The sequence below is a fragment of the Geotrypetes seraphini genome, chromosome 15, assembly GCF_902459505.1.
Source record: "Geotrypetes seraphini chromosome 15, aGeoSer1.1, whole genome shotgun sequence".
In the NCBI taxonomy this organism is placed as follows: Eukaryota; Metazoa; Chordata; class Amphibia; order Gymnophiona; family Dermophiidae; genus Geotrypetes; species Geotrypetes seraphini.
In genome coordinates, this window is record NC_047098.1 from 63,915,449 (window position 1) to 63,940,776 (window position 25,328).

At 41.8% G+C, this 25,328-nt stretch overlaps 1 protein-coding gene across 9 annotated transcripts in view; it reads left to right on the forward strand.

The window, feature by feature from the left end:
- Positions 1 to 25,328, forward strand: part of CLUH (clustered mitochondria homolog) — a 104,565-nt gene that overhangs the window by 73,569 nt on the left and 5,668 nt on the right. For all 9 annotated transcript variants that reach the window (XM_033921569.1, XM_033921563.1, XM_033921567.1 and 6 more), the window contains exons 20-25: positions 2,288 to 2,368; positions 4,949 to 5,074; positions 12,526 to 12,647; positions 18,720 to 18,813; positions 20,737 to 20,871; positions 23,717 to 23,790. In XM_033921569.1, coding sequence (XP_033777460.1) covers positions 2,288 to 2,368; positions 4,949 to 5,074; positions 12,526 to 12,647; positions 18,720 to 18,813; positions 20,737 to 20,871; positions 23,717 to 23,790 — 632 coding nt within the window. The remainder of the gene's footprint in view (positions 1 to 2,287; positions 2,369 to 4,948; positions 5,075 to 12,525; positions 12,648 to 18,719; positions 18,814 to 20,736; positions 20,872 to 23,716; positions 23,791 to 25,328) is intronic.

A 25,328-nucleotide genomic window follows, 5' to 3' on the forward strand; every position in this document is an offset into this window, starting at 1 on the left:
GCGTCAATTCTGATGTCGGAGAGGACGTTCTGGGCCAGCCAATCGCTGCTTGGCTGGCGCAGAACGTCCTCTCCGATGTTAGAATTGACGTCGAGTGGCGAGAGTTGGTCGGCCCCGTGGGGAAGAGAAGCAGGGCGAACTCGGCGCCGGCCTGTTCCCGATAGCAGCAGTGGCAGCCTATTCCCCAGTGGCGGTGGCAGCATTTTCCCAATGGTGGTGGCATAGGGGAGGGCAAGGAGAAAGAAAGAAAGGGGGGGACAGGGAGCCAAAAAAAAAAAAAAAAGAAAGAGGGCTGGGTGAAACAAAGAAAAATGGGGCACGGAGAGAGAGAGAAAGACAGACATACAGAATGAAAGGGGGTATGGAGAGAGAGAAAAAGAAAGAAGGGGGCAGGGTGAAACAAAGAAAAAGTTTGGGGAGGGAATGAGGTCTGGAGGAGAGAAAGCATACATGAGGCTGAAAAAAGGGAAGAAATATTGGATGCACAGTCAGAAGAATAAAGTGCAACCAGAGACTGATGAAATTACCAAAGGTAGGAAAATGATTTTATTTTCAATTTAGTGATCAAAATGTGTCCGTTTTGAGAATTTATATATGCTGTCTATATTTTGCACTATGGCCCCCTTTTACTAAACCGCAATAGCGTTTTTTAGCGCAGGGAGCCTATGAGCTTCAAGAGCAGCGTGGGGCATTCAGCGCAGGTCCCTGCGCTAAAAACCGCTATCGCGGTTTAGTAAAAAGGGAGGGGGAATATTTGTCTATTTTTGTATAGTTGTTACTGAGGTGACATTGCATAAAGTCATCTGCCTTGACCTTTGAAAACCCGCGGAATATAAATGATAATTAACATTTTCTCTGCGTACAGCGTGCTTTGTGTTTGTAAAATTTTATTGTTGGTAGATCATTTTGACTTGGCCACAAAGGTAAGGGGGAGGGAGGGAGGGGAGCTGCTGAAAGAGTCTACCTTGACGTGGTTGCAGGCTTACAAATCTTTTGGTCAAAGAGTGCGGCGACAGAGAAAAGTATGTGTGTATTCGGCCCATGAATGAAATGGAGTGAGTGTGTGGCACAGTGGTTGGATCTACAGCCTCCAGCCTCAGCACCCTGGGGTTGTGGGTTCAAACCCCGCACTGCTCCTTGTGATCCTGGGCAAGTCACTTAATCCTCCATAGCCCCAGGTACGTTAGATAGATTGTGAGCCCACCGGGACAGAGAGGGAAAAATGCTTGAGTACCTGATTGTAAAAACCGCTTAGATAACCTTGATAGGCGGTATATAAAATCCTAATAAAACTTGAAAAAACTTAAAAACTTGAAACTTGAAATCATTAAAACATTATAAATTGCCAATAAATTTAAATGAAAACCAAAGGATTGTGAATCAAATTGATTCTCTGACAATACAAAGATTCCAACCTTTAAAAATGATGTTACATAGTTCAGGCAACTTTATAAAGAGTTTTTAGATACTAAAATCTTGTTATTAAGGTTTAATTGGCGTGCTGGCACTTTGAGGAAATTCTTTGGTTTTGTGCGGCAGTTTGGGCACTCGGGCTCAAAAAGGTTAGCCATCACTGCTCTATGGGCTTTGGGGCCATTACTGCGCGGCAGCTGCTAGCATGGCTTTGTAGAAGAGAGGGTTAGATAACCAGTTATTTTGGGTTCATAGTCTAAAGCGCGCGAGGACAAAGGCGCGCCGACAACCGAGCGCAGACAACTGAGCGCAGGACTTAATCGCGCCGAAGAAAAACCGTATTTGAAAGGGCTTCAACGGGGGTGTTGGTGGGGAAAACCTCCACACACTTTGCTTAATAGAGATCGCGCTGGCATTGTGGGGGGTTTGGGAGGTTGTAACCCCCCTCATTATACTGGAAACTTAACTTTTTCCCTGTTTTTCAGGGAAAAAGTTAAGTTTTCAGTATAATGTGGGGGATTACACCCCCAACATGGCAGCGTGAGGCAGTGCAATCCCTATTAAGTAGAATGGGGGGGTTCCCCCCCACACCCCCCGTCAGAGCCCTTTAAAATACGGTTTTTCTTCAGCGCGATTAAGCCCTGCGCTCGGTTGTCGGCGCGCCTTTGTCCTCGCGCGCTTTTGACCCGTCACCGTTATTTTGTGCTGAATATTCACATTTAACCAGTCAGTGCCATTTCTGGCGGGTTGAATAGCGCTGAGCATCGACTGATAAGAAACAACACATTTCATGAAAGCAGTTGTGCTGCTGCTGGAGCTTGTTGTCAGCTCTGCTTCTAACCTGGTGCTGTTTTTCCCGTCTTTCCTTCTCTAGGCCTTAAGCAATCAGCAGAAGGCAGTGCTCATGAGTGAGAGAGTGCTGGGCATTGAACATCCCAGCACCATCCAAGAATATGTAAGTGTGCACTAACTCCTCTGGGATTATTGTTTTGTCTTCATTTGGCCTCGATTTGGTGTTTAATACAGTTGAAAAACTAGTAGCAATAGGCAGAGATTTGCATAGTCAAGTGCAGTAGAAATCTGCATACACAACACCAAGCCTTGATGAGCAGTGGGTAACAGAGCTCTGTTACCTGCAACTTGCCTGTTTGGTGTCATGTATGCAGCTATCCATTCATGCTTTCCTGCTGTTCTAATGCTGAATTTCTGTATAGCTTTGTCTGGGCTTTCTGTAAAAGAAAGACTGCCAAGTTTGCCCAAGTATGTTGAAGAGTTCATGAAGTGGCTTGGTATGTCATTCTGAACGGACGAGTAATATCCCTATGCTTGCGAGCCATGCAGAAGGAATCCATTTTTTTTACTACTTTTTTTAAAATCCCTCCTCTTTCACTAGAGGGCTCTGCTGTTTTTCCTTCTGCACATGAATGGAAGGAGTCTTTCTGATCTGCTCTGTATAATTCTTCATTTTTTTTTTGTTTCTTTTCAGTCTTTTTCACAATTATTTTGATGGCTTTCGGTGTACAGCGCTCTGCTTGCGTAGAAGAGAAGCAAACAGGTCTGCAGCTGACAGGCCAATCCCTCTGTGGTACCTGTTGGCTATCCTGCAGAAATCTTTCTGGAGCTCAGGGTCCATTCCCTTTGTAGCATTGCTTGCCTACTGGGTTTCAGGAGCTTGAGCGCAGGATGTCAGGCATCCGTAGGGGGCTCAGCGGGGCTTCAAAGGGTACTGGCTGCGTTTCATAGTAACACAGTACATAACAGCAGATAAAGACCTGAATGGTCTATCCAGTCTTGCCCGATAGGTACATGCATTACAAATCCATGATTAAGTTCAATTGTCTTTGTCCATTGATATTTCTGGGTTTCACCTCCTTCCTTTCGCATGTGTGGCTCAATCATACGTTGGTCCACCCGAAGATTCAGCATTGGAGGATCCTTTTGAGGCAGTGATTTCTTCTCCCAAATCCAGCTACTTTAAGAGCTGAGGCAGGCTGCAGCACATAACCAGTACAGTGAGTAAGGCTATTACAGCCTATGAGGAAAAAAAAATTATGGGGGGAGGGCTTTAAAACCTTTTTTTTACAGATTTCTGCCCATTTCCTTAGGATTTCCAACCTCTAAAATCCATTTTTTTGCTGGGAGTTTTTTAAATTAAGGCGTTTTGGAACTGTTTTTTGATGCCAAAATGCTGCCATCTTGAATTTCCTTTTTTTTTTTAGTTTTCTAAAACCTTCAAATCATCTCGTTTTGCCTAGATTGATTTTTCACTCTGTCAAAAATTACAAAGACTAGCAGACACTCGATGAAACTGCAGGGAAATGCTGCTTTTTTTGTTAAACTTTATTGAGTTTTCAAAGCTAACAAAAATGCAATACAATAACTATACAAATAATAGTAATCATATACGCACTTATAATCAATCAATACCCATACAACAGTAACCCCCCCAACCAACATTTCATAAGGGTTCTCAGTGTTATGAGCTGGCGCAGTGGTCCCACCCTAATTTTCTGGGACTACTTATATATGTCCCATCCATCCATAATGATACCTCTATTGCACTAGAAAAAGAGATTAGGTTCTTGCCTTGCTCTAATATCTTTTCTAGTAAATAGGTGTGCCATTCTGGAACCTCGCCCTGTCAGTTCTCTGTCTCAATCAGCATGTTCAAGTCCAAACTGAAATTTGGATGTCAGTTAAACCTTAAGAGTACGCAGAATAACTTATTGCTATAATGTATTGGGGTATTAGTTGAGCTCCATAAAAGTTTCTCTTTGGCATGATTGTTTCGCTGTTTTGATTGTTCAATGGCAATGTTTAATATGTTTGTTATGATTTCAGAGCAGAACAGAGCTGTAGCTCAGGGAATTTACGTTACCCCTCTGTCACATATGTTTCTATATGGGGCTATTGCCTGCTTTAGTACAAACTGAAGGGGGCAGCAGAGCGATCTAGTGAAGGAGGAGGAATTCAAAACCTAGAGTGGATTTTTTTCTGCACGGCTCATGAGTATGAGGGCATTACCTGTCCGTCCAGAATGACACACCTATCTACTAGAAAAGATATTAACAAGGTAAGAACCTAATCTCTTTTTAACTTATCCTGAATCAGGTTTTGAAATATATTTATTTTAAATTTTGAACTCACCTTTTCATTGGTAGTTCAAAGTGAATTATATTCAGATACATTGAGAGGGCTTACAATCTAAGCATATTAGTGCAATTTAATGCAAGTTCCATCATTGTCAGTGAGGCCTGTATACTAAGCACATAACTCACATTAATGCACATTAGCAAATAAAGCCTCAAGTTTGTCAACAGAGAATGTAGTAACTTGCCCTGGAGATTTAAAGGTGAAGGAGCAGTATGATTGATCTACACTACCACATTCCAGGATCCCAGGATGAATAGTTTGTTGCTGATTAATTCCTTGTGTAATTGAGACTGAAGTTAAAACAGTATGGACACTGATGGAAAGGAAAATATGGACACCAGCCTCCTGGTACCTCTCTAACAGATTATTTTCTACTTTGTAGATGCACCTTGCTCTATACTGCTTTGCAAACAGCCAGCTCTCCACTGCATTGAATCTGCTTTACCGTGCCCGCTACCTCATGCTCTTGGTGTTTGGAGAAGATCACCCTGAGATGGCGCTCTTAGATGTAAGTAATTATTCCTTATCTTCTCCAGACTATTTCTCAATGAGTGGGTTTTTTGCATTCCTACCAACAGATGGGGAGACGATTTGGAGAGACTCAAAGAAGGAAAATCAGCAGATAAGATCTAATTTCTCCTTTAGAAAAGACTCATGATATCCCAAACCTTAACTTTTAAGGTTCAGCACCTATCTGCTAGCGAGGGTTATCACAATGGTGATAAGAGGAAAGGAGAAGAGCAAAGTGTGTTTGATATCCTGCATATGTCTTTTTCATTTGTGTAAAAAGAATAGTTATCATTATTATGATTTGGTGTGTCTATTTACTAAGGTTTTATTGTCTTTATTGTTTTTTCTTCTCCCCCTTTCACTCTTTGAGATAGATACCAGTAATTCCAGCCCTTGCTTCTGTAATATTTACCCATTCCTCAGTCCTTGGTCGAGAAACCAGCTGCCATTTTGTGATTTATTTTCTTTGGTTTGAATGTGTTATAGTAGGTTCTCTTTTTTTTTTTTATGGTTTAAGTTTTTTATTGATTTTTTCATATATCAACAAGTGTTATAAATTTTCCATACAATTATCTTAACAATACACTTGATATCTCTATAATGTATTTTATATAAACCATATTTTATATTATTTTTCTTATGAATTTATATAACATATATATTGTAATGATTTTATCAATTATTATTTAATTATCAAAATAGTAGGTTCTCTTGAGGACAAGCAGCTGGATGATATCGTGTGACGGAGCCCAGCATAGTACTAGCTAGCTAATTAAAATTTAGAGAATGCTAGCTTCACTGTACCACACATGTTTGGTTACCTTCCTGCTCAATGCGAAAGCAGCGGGTCCCTTAGTCTATCTTTGTTCGTGGAGTAGACAAGACTTGTTCCTTGTGTTTCTTCTCACTCATGTGTGAAGTGGTGCCTTCCCTTTGGGTTTGCTGCCTTGTTTACTTTTACTTTTATTTTTTTATTCTCAATTTCAAAGTTTCCCTTCCGGTCTTATTTATTAAGTATTTACTGCATGTTTAAGTTTCCTTTGTTTTTTTTATCATGCTAGGCCTCTTTTAGGGCCGGAGCCTCATCCTTAATTTGAACTTGCCCCATTTTCAGTTCACCATTGAGGAATTTAATTTAGCAGAGATTCTTTTTGCAATGTCTAAGATGACCCCCAGTGACTTCAAAAGATGTTCCCAATGTAATCAGGTCATCTCAATCATGGACCTGTACAATTGGTGCATTGGGTGCCCTTGGACCTGACTGATCCTAATGAATGTACTTTCTGTTCCCAAATGCAGACCAGAACTCAGAAGGCACAGCAGGTTCAACACAAGAAGCTGTTTGGCTCCTTAAAGGTTGTTCCATCAGAAGCATCGACATCAATGGCTGCCCAGGAATTGAAAATTACTTGGCGCACACTGGCATTGAGGGGGTCTCCACTTCGACATTGGGCACTGTTTGTCGGGACTGGTCAGCATTGGACGTGACACTGAGGAAGTGGTTGGGTTCAATGTCATCTCTTTCAGCACCAAGGGATTGCAATGCCAAGCATCAGAGGAAGCCCAAGAAGCATTGACATTGTTCCTCTTTGACGCACGATGCCAGGAGCACTGAGACATATAATACACTGATTCCCAAGAAGCTTCAACACTGAGAGGATCACTCCTTCTCTTTAGTGGAGGTGCTAATATGCAGGTTACCAGGCAGCCAAGTCCCCGAGTTTAATTCAGCACCAACACCTTATCAGGCTGTCCCCGTACCGACTCCCCAGCTTTTGCTGATGTCTATCTCCGATGAGCGGTACCAGATGATTCTCAGGGAGGAGTTGGTGCAAATTCTGTAGTTATAAGCAGCTTTGGCATCGAGGGAGCTTCCATCAATAGAACTTCCGCCTTCCCTCCTTCCTGAAATTTAGCAAGAGCCTTTACCCCCAATGCCAGTGCCTTGAAAGCCATCAGAACCTGCCTTGATGCATGCACTTCCACCACAGACATCAGTGGGGGAAGTAGGGATGTACTTCAACACCCTAGGAAGTGTGGACATTGCTCCACCAGTCTGAGGCAGGTTGAGCCCCTCTCCACAGACTCTTACTGGGACCGCTCTTGGGACTCAGATCATGATGATCCACATTACGACTTGGAGGAGGATCATATGGTATCCCATCTGACCCATCACCACTTCAGGGGAGAAGGAAGTCAACAGAGTCTTTCTCCTTCATTGTTTTTGTCAATGAGATGGCTTCAGCCAATTCCATTTAAGCTGGAGACAGAGAAGCCTAGGGCCAAGACGTTAGAGGTCTTGAACTATGAGTCTTCTCCCAAGGAAGGAGGTTATAACACTATTGCACCCTATACTTAAGGACAAACTGACAAGAAATTGGGAGATCCCACTCTCAGTACACATTGTACCAAAGAAGGTGGATACTGACTACCAAATCCAGAAGGCTCCCGGATTTTAAAGGGCCCAGCTTCCTTACCACTCTTTGGTGGTAGAATCCACTCTCAGGTGATCCAAGAGTACTGGGACTCATGCTTCAGCTCCCCCAAGATCTTGGACTCATTTGGGAGAAAAATGTTTTAGGACTCTATGCTCATTGCTCTCATCCAGTCCTGTCATCTCTACACAAGCATGTACTTGAGATCTTTGGCTGACAATACACTATCTTTTTGGCTGATTCTCTCCCACAGGACCAAGTTGAGGAGCTTCGTTAGCTGGCCAGAAAGCAGCTACAGTGCAGAAAGTACTTGGCCAGGAGCACATATGATACTTTTGACATCGAGTCTAGACTTTCTGCTATGGATGTGGGGATGGGTAGACTCTTGTGGCTGTGTGTGTCTGACCTGGAACCAGTGGCTTAGGAGAGGCTTGCGGATGTGCCTTGCCATGGAGACAAAGTAGAAGATGTGGCTGATCTTATAGAAGCATAGAGACACCATCCAGACCTTGTCTCAGCAACCTGCAGCTGCGTCAACCAACTAGGAAGTTTTCTGGCAGGCAGAGGCGGTATTCCTAATATTTTCAAAGGTGTAGGTAACCGTGTGCTTCTCAGCCTTCTCAACAGTCCCAGTCCCAGCATTCCCATCTGTGTCAATTCCATTAGCAGAAGTCCCAGCTGTCTTTCCAGTCAAAGCAGGAGATGAACTTCTGGGGGAGGGCGGCTAAATTTTTAATATCAACAGTGGCCCCTTGTAATTCTGGAGACTGCACCTTCAAAAAGATATAAAAAAGATGGAGTTGGTCCAGAGGAAGGCTACTTAAATGGTGCATGGTGTTCATCGTAAGACATATGGGGACAGACTTAAAGATCTCAATATGTATACTTTGGAGGAAAGGTGGGAGAAAGGTGATATGACAGAGACGTTTAAATACCATGTAGTTTAAATGCACATGAGGCGAGTCTCATTTGAAAGGAAACTCCGGAATGAGAGGGCATTGGATGAAATTAAGAGGTGTTAAAATCAGAAGAAATCTAAGGAAATACTTTTTTTTTTTCAGAAAGGGTGGTAGATGCGTGTAATAGTCTCCTGGTAGAGATGGTGAAGACAAAGGCTTTGTCTGAATTGCAGAAAGTGTGAGGCAGGCACGTGAAATCTCTTAGGGAAAGGAGGAGATAGTGGATGCTGCGGATGGGCAGACTAGATGGGCCATTTGGCCTTTATCCACCATCATGTTTCTATGTCACAGCTATATCTATATCGGTTGAGACTGATAGGCCACATGGCCTCCATATTTCATGTCGCATCCATGGCTTGTCTCCATTTGAGAGAAGCCCAGTAGATCCTAGCTTCTCAGTGGTCTCAAACCACAGAGAACCTAGAAGATGTCATCCACATTACTCCAGAGCTGAGCCAGTCTCTTCTCTGGTGGACCATTTGATCCAGTTTGACCCTGGTATTCCCATTCCAAATTCCACCTCCTCAAAAGATGTTGACAATAGATACATCCACCTTGGGATGTGCTTCACACCCAGGGGAAATAATTGGCTCAGGAGACAAACCTTTGTATCAACCTTCTTTTCAGAGATTGGCTGCAGAACCAACTTGTTCTCATTCAAACAGACAATCAGGTTTTATGTAAACAAGCAGGGGAGCTCTCCTTCATAGAATGTAATCCTTCAGGCCACATACCTTGTAGGCAAGGATAACGGTCTGGCAGACAGACGGAGCAGGGATTTGCAACTGCACGAGTGGTTGCTCAACATGGGTGTTGCCCACAAGATCTTCCAAGAGTGGGGCACCCTTCAGTGGATCTTTTTGCCACTTATCTCAATAGCAGAGTACCCCAGTTCTGTTCCTGGCCCAGATCACATAGCAGACTAGCATCAGATGCCTTCCTCCTTCAAGGGGGGAGAGGTCTTCTGTATGCGTATCCTCCGATCCCTCTCATAGAGAAGACTTTGCTGAAGCAAGATCAGGGGGCCATGATCCTAATAGTTTCTTATTGGCTAAGACAGATCTGGTTCCCTCTTCTTCTGGAATTGTCTTCTGAAGAACCTTGGAGGTTGGACTGTTTTCCGACCTTCATAATGCAAAATGTAGGATTCGTTCTGCACTCCAAACTCCAGACTGCCTTCACAGCCTAGATGTTGAGAGCGTAGAATTTGCATCTCTAGGCCTGACTGAGGGTGTCTTCAGAATTTTGCTTGCTTCCAGGAAAGACTGCACTAAGAGGTGCTGCTCTTTTAAGTGGAAGAAGTTTGATATCTGGTTTGAGGGCAAGTTTTTATATTTATTTAAGCTTCCAAGTTTATTTAAAATTTGATAAACCACCTAATCAAAATTCTAGGCCCTAGATCCTTTTGTTTGCCCTACACAAAAACTTCTTGAATACCTTCTGCACCTCTCCGATTCTGGTTTGAAAACCAACTCTGTAAGGATTCATCTCATTCTAATTAGTGCTTACCATTCTCATGTAGGAGGTAAGCCCAACTCTGTACAGCTTCTAGTAGTTCGATTTATGAGAGGTTTATTGACACTAAGCCTCCTATTAAACTTCCTAGTGTGTGTCATGGAATCTCAATGTAATTCTCATTCAGCTTATTAAAGCTCCTTTTGAGCTGTTTGATTCCTGTCATCTGAAGTTTATACCATACCATATTGTTTCTTATACCCCACAAATGTCAACTGGGAATCATTGCGACTTACATAAGATTAATAAAGTTAACAACATAGACATTATCAGACCATACTTTCACCAACACCACTTTGCCTTAGTTGTACAGCTGATGATACTTCCACAACTCGACTACTGCAATTTCATCTACATGGGAATCAACACCACTCTGATTCACAAAATGCAACTCATCCAAAACACCACTGTCAGACTAATCTTAAACCTGAGAAAATATGACTCGATTACAGCCTTCATCAGGCAACTGCACTGGCTACCCATCCTGTCACGAATAACCTTCAAAACTTCATGCATCATTCACCGTATACTTTACAGAAACTCCGTGGTTCCTCTCATCCAGCTCTTTTCCAAGGCATGGTCTACTTCCCGCAGAACCCTCAACAGAATACTTCTAAATCTCCCTTCCACAAAAAAAATCTGCAATACAAACGTGTTTTCCACTCCATGCTCACCTTTCTAGGTGTAAAAACTTGGAATGACCTTTCTGAAATGACCAGGACAGAACCTAACCACACCAAATTCCAGAAGAAACTGAAAACTCATCTATTTGACACGTAATCACTTGTATCCTCTTCTCCTCCTGTATCTTCCTGCCCTCCATTGTCCTCCCTACCCTCTTGTAATGTAATGTAATGTCACCAAGAGCTTGTATAGGTATGTGCGACGCACAAATGAAAGAAATAAATAAAATTATGAATCCTAGCAAGACTGTAATGAAAACAGATGCATTTTTTACCACCTTCTTAAATTGAAGATAGGAGGAGGTCTGACATAAGCAGGTCAGGTGGCAGTACCAAATTTTGGAGCCTTGAAACTTGAAGATGGATTTGAACAGTGATTTCCTTCAATGCATTGGCCCTCAATTGAACATCCATGTGGATTGTTGTTACTTATAAATGAAGTTGGGCAGTGATTTTAGCTTGATCCTACTTGGGCCGCATAAATGGCCCTTTAGCAGGGCCCACCGACCATGCATGCTTGCCTGACACGCAGCCCTTTTAAAAGCTAATCTCTATTTGAGAGAAGCCCAGTAGATCCAACTTCTCAGTGATCCACAGAAAACCTAGAAGATGTCATCCACATTCATCCAGAGCTGAGTCAGTCTTTTAACTCTGCTGGACCATTCGATCGAATTTGACCATTCCAAATTTTTGACCTGGAAAGTATTGTTTCTGTTGGTGGTCACTACAGTTCACAGAGTTAGTGAGTTTCAGGCCATAGTAGCAGACCCACCTTACACTAAATTACATCACAACAGAGTAGCTCTCCACACTCGCCCGAAGTTCTTCCTGAAGTCATGATAGAGTTCCATCTTAATCAATCAATCGTTCTGCCAACATTTTTCCCAAAATCATGTGATCATTCTGGCAAAAGTGTACTGCATACCTTAGAATACAAACGAGCCTTCTACCTGGAGTGGACTAAAGCCCTTAGACAGTCCACCCAACATTTTATTTCCTATGACCCAAATCAGTTGGGAGTAGCCATCAGCAAACGCGCCATCTCTAATTGGCTAGCGGATTGCATCTCCTTTGCTAATACCCAAGCTGGGCTGAGTCATGGGGGTGATGTCAAGGCTCACAATGTCAGAACCATGGTGACTTATGTGGCCCACTTGAGATCAGCCACCATAGAGGAGATTTGCAAGGCTACGACATGAACTTCTGTCCACACATTCATGTTTTACTACTGTCTTGAGCAGAATTCCCAATGTGACAGTCCTGCAGAATTTGTTCAGTGTCTAGAATCCAATTCCACCCCCCACCCCTGGCCCATATTTTGTTCTGTTCCAGTATGTTAATTTTTTTTCAGGTGAATTATTCAACAGGCCTAGACATTTTAAATCCCTGCTGCCTAGCCTTCTTGTTTTTGGGTGAACCCGGTAGCTAGGGATACCCAGCTGTAAGAATAGAAGGCCTGCTTGTCCTCGGAGAAAGTGAAGTAAGTTACTTGAAGCAGGTATTCTCCAAGGACAGCAGGCCAAATAATCTCACATACCCTCCCACCTCTCATTGGAGAGTTGTATTCTGTAAGCTATAGTATAGGGCTAAGGGACTGCAGCTAGAATTTTCAATATTTTAATTAGCTAGCTAGTACCATGTGGGCTCCTTCGGATGATGTCACTCAGCTGTGATATTTGGCCTGCTGTCCTCAGAGAACACCTGCTACAGGTAAGTAACTTTGTCATTAGCTACTCTGTATTATTCCTATAGCTACAACGAAGGTCTTTGTTTTCTCTGAACTGATTCTTAACATTTCAAGTACTATTTTGTTCTTGATATTCTTTCCTGGACTTTGTGTGCTCTCTCTCCCTATAGAATAATATTGGTCTGGTTCTTCACGGGGTTATGGAGTACGACCTCTCACTACGATTCCTAGAGAGTGCACTGACAATCAATTCCAAGTATCATGGTGCAAAGTCCCTCAAGGTGGCGCTCAGGTGAGCCAGAGCTATAGGTGATGACATTTAGGCATAATGATAAAACAGCTGTGCACACCTCATTCAGCCATCTTCACTAAATCAGTGGGAAAGCTAGTTTGCAACTAGTTTAAAATTCCAAAGTGAATTCTTATCAGCCAGCACTGAATAGCTGGCTGGTAAGTGTTAGATGCAGTAAGAGAGAGTACAATAATTGACTTGTGAAATGGTTGGCAGAGAAGGAAAGCAGGCAACAGAGCGCACCAATGAAGTTCCAGCTGTATTCTCTGGGTTACACATCATCAAAAGGGAGACATTGCAGAAGGGAGTTTGGCAGTGATAGTGTAAATTTCCTCTATGGTGGCTGATCTCAAGTGGGCCACATAAGTCACCATGGTTCTGACAAGGTTAACCTCTGCTCTGAGGCCCTCGTCTCTTATGGTTTATAGTCCATTTAATTTGCTATGCCCTCTTTCCTAAAGACATATCAAGGTAGTTTACAGAATAAAAATGAAAGAACCATTCAATTGTTAGGCAAGAAAAATTGGAGAGAGAGAAAACAATTGCACCAGAATGAGACAACAGCTACAGATCACACATTCAGTAAGAAAAAGGACCAGGCACTGAATAAGATGTGAACTTTTAGGACCTTTCTTCTGTATGTCTTTTAGCCTGTGGTCACTGCAGTCTGATCATCATGTCACTGGAGTAGAAGTCAGTTGTCAGGGGTGGAGAGAGCAACAGCAGGAGGGGTGATTTTGAAACTTTATTTTTAACTTACAGGCAATATCAAGAGGTACCAATTTAATTTCACATAAGGGCTGAGGAAGGGGGTGATTTTGGAGCTCTGCAGGCTGACAGAGAGTTAAGAAGTTTTGTCACCCTAGACACAGATTTAGCAAGTGCTACGGTGAGGGTAAATTTCTTCATGTCTAAATATGATCAAAGTACACCATATTTTATTAAATTATACTGGTTACCAGTAATTGCATAGATTCATTTCAAGCTTTGCATTACGATTTTTAATATTCTATATGGCCAGGGACCATATTACTTAGTGGAATTGATTTCATTAACAGCAGGAAGATCAGGTCACATTGTACAGAAACAATTTTATCTTCAATTACCTTCACTAAAGACAATTCCAGTGCAACAGACATATTATTCCTGAACCTTCAAATAGTCAATCCATTCCCATGAGAATTTTTGTAGAGAGCCTTATTAGCATTTTTTTGGTCTGCCTCCCATCTCTCTGGGCTGTCCTTCAATTCCTCAGTTATTTTACATTATAAATACAATTTAAGGTAGAAGGGATGGGAGGGGGGAATTTGAATTTATTAAATGATTAGATCACTAGGAAAGATTATTGATGTGATATATTTGATTGAATGTAAGACTGAAAGGGAGGGAGGGATGGGATAAAATTTTTATCTTTTAGTATCATAAATGATAGAATTTCAAATAATGTATTTATTGACAAATGTTTAATATATATGTATTTGTTGTAAGATGAAAAATGAACAAAGAATTTAAAAAAAAAAAAAAATTCCTCAGTTATCTCTCTACAAGTGAGATGGTAGGAACCTGTCTTTTCTGCTCATATTTATTTTTCCCTTAAGTTTGTTTTTTGGAATATCTGGTAGTCCAGTTCAACACAAGGGAAAGCAAGGTGTTCCTGTCAGAAACCCGCTGGGAGAAGCTTCTGCATCAGATACGGGAGTTTCAGAGCGAGACAGCTCCGACAATCTGGCATTCTTTGCACATGCTGGGATCAATAGTTGTGACTATGGGGTTCCCTGGGCAAGGGCACATTTGGATCCACTCCAGAATGGAGTCCATAGAGAGATGAGCTGCTGCAGTGGCTGTCTTGGATAGCGGAAGCTCATCACAGTTTGGTCTGGTGGTTGGAGCCTCATTCTGTAGCCATCTCTTCATAGGTAATCCTGATGATGGATGCCAGCCTATACAACTGAGGTGCACATTGTGAAGGATGTCTGGTTCAAGGACGCTGGTCCCCTTCTCAGAGGAAGGGGTCAATTGACCGCTTAGAACTTTGAGCCATCTGCCTGGCGCTTAAGGTGTTCAGGAGTGCGCTGCAGAGCAAAGAGGTGTTAGTCTACCGCTGTTATGTTGTCCAAGAAAACTATGTCAATTGTCAGGGGAGCACCAAGAGTGCTCCGCTATGCTTGGAAGCCCAGATGCTGTTTCAGTGGGCAGTGTACCATCTCTTGGTGCTCTCGGTGGCACCTGTGGCAGGAGTGGACAACCTGCAAACAGATTTCTTCAGCTGGGGAATGATCACTGTTTAAGGAAGCCTTCACCTGCATTATGAGTTGGTGGAGGTGCTCAACTTTTGATCTGATGGCATCAGCGGCCAACAATAAGGCAGCTCAGTTCTTCTGTCAAAGATATGAACCAGGAAGCGAAGGCCTGAACCATGGCAGGACTTCTCTTCTTCTTCCTTCTGTGGCCCATGATAGGCAGACTTCTGCACAGGATCATGACGCACCAAGGGCTGGAGATTCTAATAGCACCAGACTGGCTGAGGTGACCATGGTATGCAGATCTGGCCCATCTGGCAAAGGGTCCAAAGTCTTGGTCTTCCATTTCATGCGAGACTGCTTACTCAGGTCCCAATTGCCATAGAGGATCTGGAATGCTTTGGTCTTACAGCATGGTTGTTGCACGTGTGACAACACTAGTGCATAAAGGCTATTCAGATGGAATTGTCTCCATCCTTCAAAGATGTAGAAGAAAGTGACTCTAGCTGCATATGCAAAAGCCTGGAAGTGCTTCCAAGCTTGGTGTGCTCAGAGGGGTCTGGAAAAAGACCTAGCAGTTGGCTCCCTGAAAGGTTCAGATTGTGGAGGGTTTTGGGCCTAGGGTTAATAAGAGCACCGTAGCCGCACACCCAGATGTGGCCAGGTATTTGAAGGATGCTTTTGCCGCCGTCCTCCTGTGCGACAGCCTTTTCTGACATGGAATCTTAATCTGATCCTATGAGCATTATCTAGAGCGCCTTATGAACCACTAGAGCAAGCTTCTCAGATTTATCTTACAGTCAAAACAGTGTTTTTGGTAGCGATTACTTCAGCTCGACAAGTGGCAGAATTGCAGACCTTGTCAAGCAGAGATCCCTTCCTCAGAATTTTGGATTTAGGTATGATATTGTGCACAGTATCATTTTTCTTACCGAAAGTAGTCTGCAGCTTTCATATCAATTAGGAGCTGCACTTGCCTGCCTTCACACCCTTGAAATCAAGGAAGAGTGATAAAGTTCTGAAATTGTTGGATTTGCCCAGTGTTACTGCACTATCTGTAGGTGATAAATGAATTTTAACTGTCGAATCATCTCTTTGTACTAGTAGGTGCTGACCAGCCTCAAAACTGACCATTTCAAGATGGATCCATATGGCCATCTCTTCAGCCTACATCGGAAGTGGAAATCGACTGTCTATATCCATAAAGGTGCATTCCACTAGAGGCATGGCGTCCTCATGGGCGGATTCTTTAGCAGTGTCTCTGGAATAATCTATACAGTGGCCACATGATCCTCTCTACATATGTGCACAAAGTTTTACAGGGTGGACGTAGCGACCAAAATGTATTCTGCATTCAGATCATCTATACTGTCAGCAGGCTCATCTGTCCTGCCCTAGACTCTGGGGACTGCTTTGATATGTCTCGAAGATTCAGGAATAATACGTCTGTCACAATAGAAGGATTAGATTCTTAACTTGGTAATCTTCTTTCTAGTAGACAGATACATTATTCCCAAAGCCCACACTGTCAGATGTTCATTTGTCTGCTTACTGCCTTGAGTGTGCCAGGGAATCCAGACATCTTGTTTCATTCCCTTATCCAGCATTTACAAGGATAGAGGACGCGACTACTGCATTGAAGAATCTAGGAAGTATCTGACGAATCTCCTACACACTCTTAGTACATGCTGCAATCCAGTTGGTGACTTGTTTTACACCTTGTTATAATTGCAAATGGTTCAGTTTTGTTTTATCTGGTATATTTTAATGATATGAGCAGAACAGGAGTGTGTGGCGCAGTGGTTGGAGCTACGCCTCAGCACCCTGGGGTTGTGGGTTCAAACCTCGCGCTGCTCCTTGTGACCCTGGGCAAGTCACTCAGTCCTCCATAGCCTCAGGTACGTTAGCTAGATTGTTAGCTAGCTTGAGTACCTGATTGTAAAACCGCTTAGATAATCTTGATAGGCAGTATATAAAAACCTAATAAACTTGAAACAGGCATTTTTGTTGGAGAGAGTCCCTGTAACCCTCCCTATTCTGTTTCCTCTCCAGGGCTGACCATTTGCTTCGGTACAAACTGAGGAATTGAAGGACAGCCCAGAGAGATGGGAGGTGGAGCAAAAATGTGCTAATGAGGCTCTGAATTCTTGTGGGAATGGATTGACTACCCAAAGGTTCAGAAATAATGTATCTATATATTAGAAAGAAGATTACCCAGGTAAGAACCTAATCTTTCCATAGACTATTCTTTCAATGGAAGGCATCCTTTTTTTATCAAGTTCCTTTAATTTAGAATGATCTTCCTATTTTAATTAGATCTGTAGATAAATATACTGTTTTTAGAAAGCTTTTAAAGACATTTCTATTCAAAAAATTCTTACCTTGAAATGTATTCTATAAAGAATATATTAGTTGATACGTGGAAGACCTTACTATATGTTAGTAATTTAACACCTATTCCAATACATAAATCAACAAATCAGACTATATGGCTAAACTCCAAGATTCAAATTAGCGGATTTAAGGTCATCTGGAAGCATTGGATGATGGCAGGAATACAAATTTTAGATGATGTTATATCTAATAGTAAGCTGCTTGAATTTTCACAGTTGCAACATAAATTTGGTCTTAATAAATCACAAAGTTTGCAATTGAAGCAGGCCATTCAGGTGGAAAAATTTAAATAATCAATATAGTTTAGAATTATTATGCTTTCAGCTAGACTTCCTGGGACATCAGGCCGCACAGTGGTATAAATTGTTAGCTGGATTTATAAATAAGAAACCAAAAACTGGTCTTAGAGACATCTGGAGTATTGAGATTAAGCACCAAATTTCTGCATCTCAATGGCCACGAATTTGGACTTGGAGATTGAGATGTACAATGTCAGCATCTATGAGACAAACGTGGTTTTTTTTTTGTTACATAGAGCATTATGGACCCCAGTTCATTTACAAAAGTTAGATAGCTCTAAGTCAAATAAATGTTGGCATTGTCATCTTGAAGCAGGGACTTTAGATCATTTACTGTTCTATTGTCCATTAATTTTGGCTTTTTGGAAATCAATATGGGGCCAAATAAATTGTTTGTTGGAAAATCCAGTGGCATTATCCTATGATACTGTTTTATTTGGCATGTCAATGAGGGCTAAAAGCCAAATTTCATCTAAGAACAATAGGCTATTACTTATTATGACAGGTGTTGCTATACAACAAATTACAAGCAATTGGAAAAATTGGAAGAGGCTTAACTATAGTTTTTGGTGGAATTCTGTATGTCATATGTATAAAATGGAAAGAACGTTAGCCACACAGAAAAGGAATTTCAAGAAATTTCAGGAGATTTGGGAACCATTAATAAAATATTATAATGTTTAATTATTGTTTTTTCCCTTTAAAAATGCACATCCGGGAGGGGGGAGGATGATGATAATGAATTTTAGTGTGTAGATATGGGGTCCATGATAAAAATGTTAAGTATTGGAAAATGTGAATGATTAGGGGGGAGGGGGGTTTAATTCTGACATGGGCATTATTAGAGTATTAAGTGTGATATGGAGTATAAAATGTATTTACTGATACACTTATTATACGTTTTAAAAAAGAATAAAGAATTGGGGGGAAAAAAGGAAAAGTATTATTCTTTATTGTTAATAATTTATACTGATTATGTGGAATTACATTATGTTTATCCTGGTTTGTTTTCAGTAATTGACATGTATTGTTATCCACCATGAACTCGTAAGGGCTTTGGCGGAACATAAGTCAGAATGTAATGTGAGTGCATGCATTGAGGGTTTAGGATTGCTAAGTGCATTCTTGTCCTTTTTCAGTCACCATCTGGTCGCTCGGGTGTATGAAAGTAAAGCAGAGTTCCGGTCAGCCCTGCAGCATGAAAAAGAAGGATACACCATCTACAAGAATCAGGTCTGTTTCCATTCTTGGTTCATATGCTTAAGGTTTTTCTGCCCTTTTCAAGATGTGCATAGTCGAACACTGCTTTCTGAGGCCTAAGCTGATCCCTGCCAGTTCCAGCTCACTGGGTCTTGAAGATCTGTAATAAGAACATAAGAATTGCCGCTGCTGGGTCAGACCAGTGGTCCATCGTGCACAGCAGTCCGCTCCCGCAGCAGCCCCCAGGTCAAGGACCTGAGCCCTAACTGAGTCGAGCCTTATCTACGTACGTTCCAGTCCAGCAGGAACCTGTCCAACTTTGTCTTGAATCCCTGGAGGCTGTTTTACCCTATAACAGCCTCCGGAAGAGCGTTCCAGTTTTCCACCACTCTCTGGGTGAAGAAGAACTTCCTTACGTTTGTACAGAATTTATCCCCTTTTTAAAAGAGTGCCCTCTCGTTCTCCCTACCTTGGAGAGGGTGAACAACCTATCTTTATCTACTAAGTCAGGGCTGCCCAAGTCTAGTCCTCGAGATCTACTGGCAGGCCAGGTTTTTTGGATATCCACAATGAACATGCATGAGAGAGATTTGCATACCAAGAAGGTAGTGCAGGCAAATCTCTCTGATGCATATTCATTGTGGATATCCAGAAAACCTGGCCTGCCAGTAGATCTCGAGGACCGGACTTGGGCAGCCCTGTACTAAGTCTATTCTCTTCATTATCTTGAACATTTCAATCATGTCCCTTCTCAGTCTCCTCTTTTCAAGGGAGAAGAGACCCAGTTTCTCTAAACTCTTGCTGTACAACAACTCCTCCAGCCCCTTAACCATTTTAGTCGCTCTTCTCTGGACCCTTTTGAGTAGTACCGTGCCCTTCTTCAAATATGGTGACCAGTGCTGGATGCAGTATTCCAGGTGGGGGTCGCACCATGGCCTGGTATAATGGCATGATAACCTTCTCTGATCTGTTCATGATCCCCTTCTTAATCATTCCAAGCATTCTGTTCACCCTTTTCGCCACCGCCGCACATTGCCCAGACAGCTTCATTGACTTGTCGACCAGTACTCCCAAGTCTCTTTCCTGGGGGGTCTCTCTAATTACCGCACCGGACATCCTATAGTCGTGTATAAGATTTTATTACCAAAGTGCATCACCTTACACTTATCCATGTTAAACCTCATTTCAAAAATCGGCGGCTTGCCACATTTTCTACAGATTGTGTCCTTTATAGCTCCTGAAGAAGGGTAAATACCTGAAACTGGACCAAGCTGAGCTAAGTTATAACCTGGCGCCTTTGTTATGCCTAGTATGGAAACTGAATTAACATTTTAGAATAACAGACATGAAAACACTGGGCTGCTACCGCAGATTCATCTCATTGGTTTGAAACTTTAAACTTGAAATGTTGATAGCACTGCAACTTTTTCCTGTAAATTATTACTTTTGTATTAGCACTAGCACTTTATATATTATTAATTATTATCAGTTGTGCACAAGTGAGGTCTATGACTTGAAAAAGAGTCCCGCTTTATATGTTAACCCAGGAGCACTGGTTTCCAGTGCACCATAGCTTGGACTGTTGCACTGAGACCTCACAACATGATATATATTTATTGATACTTTGTTATTTCCTGCAATTGTGGGGCTGTGGGCATTTGGTTGTAGTGCTACCTACTTTTCTTGGGTTATATTTGGGGATTGTGATAACAGTGATTGATTGATATTTCCCTTTGGGTATTTGAAAGCATTGTAGAGTGCACATAAGTACAGTTTGCTACTCTAGAAAGTTATCTGGCCTGTGCTTTCTCTGTCAGATAATACCATTCATGTGCAAGCACTTTGATCACTGATTTGTGCAGGCTGTGTCACTTTAGCTTGGCATATAACACCCTCTCCCCCATGTTTTGCGTCTTTCTGTACAGTACCTGGTTAATTTTGTTCTTGCTTGAACAGCTCGGCGAGCAGCATGAAAAGACCAAAGAGAGCTCGGAGTATCTGAAGTATTTGACCCAGCAAGCAGTAGCCTTACAGCGCACAATGAATGAGATATATAAGAATGGATCCAATGCTAACATTATGCCTCTCAAGGTAATCATGGTCCTGACTCAAGTAGAGGCCTGCACTGCACTGGCTAAACATCTTCATTCACTTAAACCATTTCTTGCTTGGGTTTTATTTTTTTTGTGCATTCAAAATAATCAGCCAAATCTGATTAGGTTTTTTTAATCCTACACCTGGTGCTTAAAATGCAATTTTAGCAAAGCTTTTAACAGTGTTCCACACAGACATTTAATAAATGGGCCCCAAAGTGACGGGCTGGGTCAAGAACTGGTTGAGTGCAAGACGACAGAGAGTAGTTATCACTGAAGATAGCTCTGAGGAAAGGGATGTTACCAGTGGTGTGCCTCAAGGTTCTGTTCCTGGGCCTGTTCTTTTTTAACATTTTTATAAGCAATGTTACTGAAGGGCTGTCAGGTAAGATTTGCCTCTTTGCGGGTGATACTAAAATCTGCAATAGAGTAGACATCCCAGTTGGTGTGAATAACATGAAGAAAGACCTGGTGAAGCTTGAATAGTCTGAAATTTGGTAGCTAAAAGGTAATGTTGAGAAATGCTAAGTCATGCATTTGGGCTGCAAAAATCCAAAGGAACTGTACAGTTTAGGGGGTGAAGAACTTATGTGTCCGACAGAAGAGCAAGACTTGGGTGTGATTGTATGTGATGGTCTTAAGGTGGCCAAACAGGTTGAGGTGACGACAAAAGCTAGAAGGATGCTAGGGTGCATAGGGAGAGGTATGGCCAGTAGGACAAAGGAGGTATTGATGCCCCTGTATAAGACTGGTGAGACCTCATTTAGAATACTGTGTACAATTCTGGAGGCCACACCTTCTAAAAGATATAAACAGGATGGAAGGCTACTAAAATGGTTGGTATCATAAGGTATATGGGAACACATTTAAAGATCTCAATATGTATACCACATTTCCCCTAAAAATAAGACCTACCCTGAAAATAAGCCCTAGCATGATTTTCAGGGTAGGTCTTAATATAAGCCGTAACCCCAAAATAAGCCATAGTCTCTGGATTCGCTGGCAGCAGTGCTTCCTCCCGCCCTCTAGAAGCTGGGCAAGGGTTCTGCTGCACAGGAGGATGGGAGGGAGGGAGGGATAGAAAGATGCTGCAGAGGGAAGGCACAAGGGGATTGGTGAAAGGGGAGGAAAGATGTTGCACATGTGGGGGAGAGAAAGGAAAGAGGATGAATTGGGGTGAAGGAGAGAGGAAGGGAGAGATGATCATGTACATGAAAAAAATAAGCCCTACCATGAAAATAAGACCTAGTGCGTTTTTTTGGGCCCAAAATTAATATAAGACACTGTCTTATTTTCAGGGAAACGGTATTTTGGAGGAAAGGCAGGAAAGGGGAGATATAGAGATGTTTAAATATCTACATGCTGTAAAATGTGCATGAGTTGTGTCTCTCATTTGAAAGGAAGCTCTGGAATGAGAGGGCATAGGATGAAGTTAAGAGGTGATAGGCTCAAGTGTAATCTAAGGAAATACTTTTTTATAGAAAGGGTGGTAGATGTGTGGAACAGTCTCCCGGAAGAAGTAGTGGAGACAGAAACTGTGTCTGAATTCAAGAAGGCATGGGATAGGCATGTGGGATCTCTTAAAGAGAGGAGGAGATAATGGTTACTGCGGATGGGCAGACTGGATGGGCCATTTGGCCTTTATCTGCCATCATGTTTCTATGAGTGGCTAAGTAGATAAATTTAACCACCTAAGGCAGCTGAGACTATTTAAATATAAATTACAATGGGAGGAAGAGAAATCACTAGCTTTGTGGTGGTGATGAGTTTCTAGGAGTTAACCAATTAGCACTGATTTTGATCAGCTAGATTTAGAAAAAAAATTTTAATGAAGACCAACTCGGTTAGCTTCAGCAGAAGGTTTGTGTACAGGTAACTGGCTCAAATTAGCCTATTATCTTGCCTGCCTAATGAATGTTTGAAAATTAACCCCTAATTGAATGTAGTAAATTAAAGAGAAAAATTCATATTTTGGCTGTAAAAGATCCTGAATAACTAGGGAGAAGATAGTGATAGATTCCCTTCACAGCACTGCCAGACAAGCCCTGTGCTGCTGTCAGCCCTGCTTTGGTAACTTCAATCCCAGTGCAGTCAAATTCTATTTCTCCTGTAGCTTTCTTTGGGATGGTTGTTTAGATTTAAGTTACTATCTGATTGTTTCTTCCCTTGAATGGGGAAAATATCTAAAGAAGAAAGAGAACAGGAATGATAACTAAATTGGACCTTAATTTGAGGACATGGTAAAAGTCCCCCTAAAATGTGGCATCTCCCCTAAGAATCATTCCTTTCTTATAACCATTGAACTAGGCGAGGCTTCCCAAAGTAGACATAATGAGCCTGTAAATCTTGCTGTGCTGATTAGAGTAGCAACTCTTGGTACAGATCCTCTTGATGCATAATATGCTCTCGCCTGGCTTGCTTCTGTGCCCAGTTGCTTTGTTGTGGTTACTGTTGTGCAGTGCTCCATGCCACAAGCACCTCCTCTCCTGTCCTTGACATTCAACTTGGCAGAGCCATTGCTTGTGATCTTTTTAGAGCAAAGCCAAATCTGAAGGATGCCTCTGGTTCAGGGTAGAGGGGAAAGCAATACCTCCCCAGCAGCAACTGGATCTACAAATAAATATCCTATTATTTGAAAGAAATGAGTAGAAATACTGACTGTATAATTCACCAGGATAAGTTAGAAGAGCACTCATCCTTGATGCAATATTGCACAAATTTGTGACATTTTATAAACGTGAAGTTGATTGCGGTGCTTTGCCCTTAAAACCATGTTAACTCTTCTTTTTTTCTTTTTCTCCCGCCTTACCCCCTGATCTGTGGGTACATCTTATTTTCCTCAGTTCACAGCTCCTAGCATGGCCAGTGTTTTGGAACAGTTGAACGTTATCAATGGAATTCTCTTCATTCCTCTAAGGTACTACAGTCTGTTATTATTCTGTATAGATGGGGAGAAAGAAATATTCCATAGAGTACACTGTATCTTTCTGACAGTACTGAAGTTTTCTGTACTGTGAATAAATCCTACACCACAGTGGCTGTGCAGAATGACTTTTAGCAGGAAGTATCAAAAGTGACATCTTATTGGCTGGTTGTTGATTTGTTAACATAATGCAACAGGTCAATGAGATGCAGCATACCGAGTCATATGTTACACTACAGAATCAGCTGGACACTTCCATTTCAAAAGTAAAAAGCTGTCGTCTTAAGTTACAGCATCGAATTGGCAGTTCTCCTGTTAATTGTCAAGTTCAAACCTTGTATAAAAATCTGCCACCTTGTGCACACAAAGGGTTACTTACAAAACCATGATCTATGCACAGTATAACAGAATTCTAACCCATGTTTAATTCCCTGGACTGGGGGTGTCATGCATCTTTTTGGAATCTGGATCTGGCAGTTAAAAACAGACAGGCCTGGTTAGAGCTTTTCCATTAAAAATCCTTGATTTCCAATTCAGCTAAAGGCGGGGCAACAGCCAGACTACATTTGAGATCCTTTTAAACACCAGGAGCCTGATAGCTGGAAATTCCCACATGTGAGAATACATCTGGTGTGATTGACCTCAGAGAAAGCGAAGTTACTCTCCTATAGCAGGTGTTCTCCGAGGACAGCAGGCCAATTGTTCTCACATACTCTCCCACCTCCCCTAGAAGTTTTCATCAGCTATGTCGAGGGCCCTTTTTTTATGCGTCAGGCAGAAAGGCCTCCAAACATGCACAGTGCGACATTGCTATAACTTTTTTAAAGCAATTCGCACTAGGCAATATCCACATTGGGTGCCACCAGATAACAACCACATGTGAGAATACTTGGACTTGGCATTATTACAGAACAGCTGCTCCAAGTGAGTAACTTCACTTTATAGAATATGTACTTAGCTAAGACATTGGCTTTACATTTAACTAAGGTTCTCCCTTTTATTATTGATATGCACCAAACTGGGTTTGTTGCTAGGAGACATTCATCTAATAACACCAGATTGGCTTTTCACATGTTAAATTTAACAAAAGCCATAAATGATCCGGCTTTTTCTGTGTCTTTGGATGCAGAGAAAGCCTTTGATCGGGTGGAATTTCATGTATCAAGCATTAGATTGGTTTGGCATAGGTTCAGGATTTATACAAATGATTCAAACATTGTATAGCTCCCCTGCTGCAAGATTGTATATTAATAATACTTTATCATAGCGTTTTAACTTGCAGAGGGGGGTTAGACAAGGCTGTCCCTTATCTCCTTTGCTCTTTGATATTGTATTAGAACCCTTGTTATTAGCTATTCAACAAGTGAAGGAGATACAGGGTATTCCTTATTCAGATCGGGAATACAAGGTCACTGCATATGCAGATGATATACTGCTTCATTTGAGAAATCCAGAAACAACCACTCCATGCTTACTTGAATTGAAAGAGAAATTTTGAAAATTTTCAGGATATAAGATAAATTGGAGCAAAT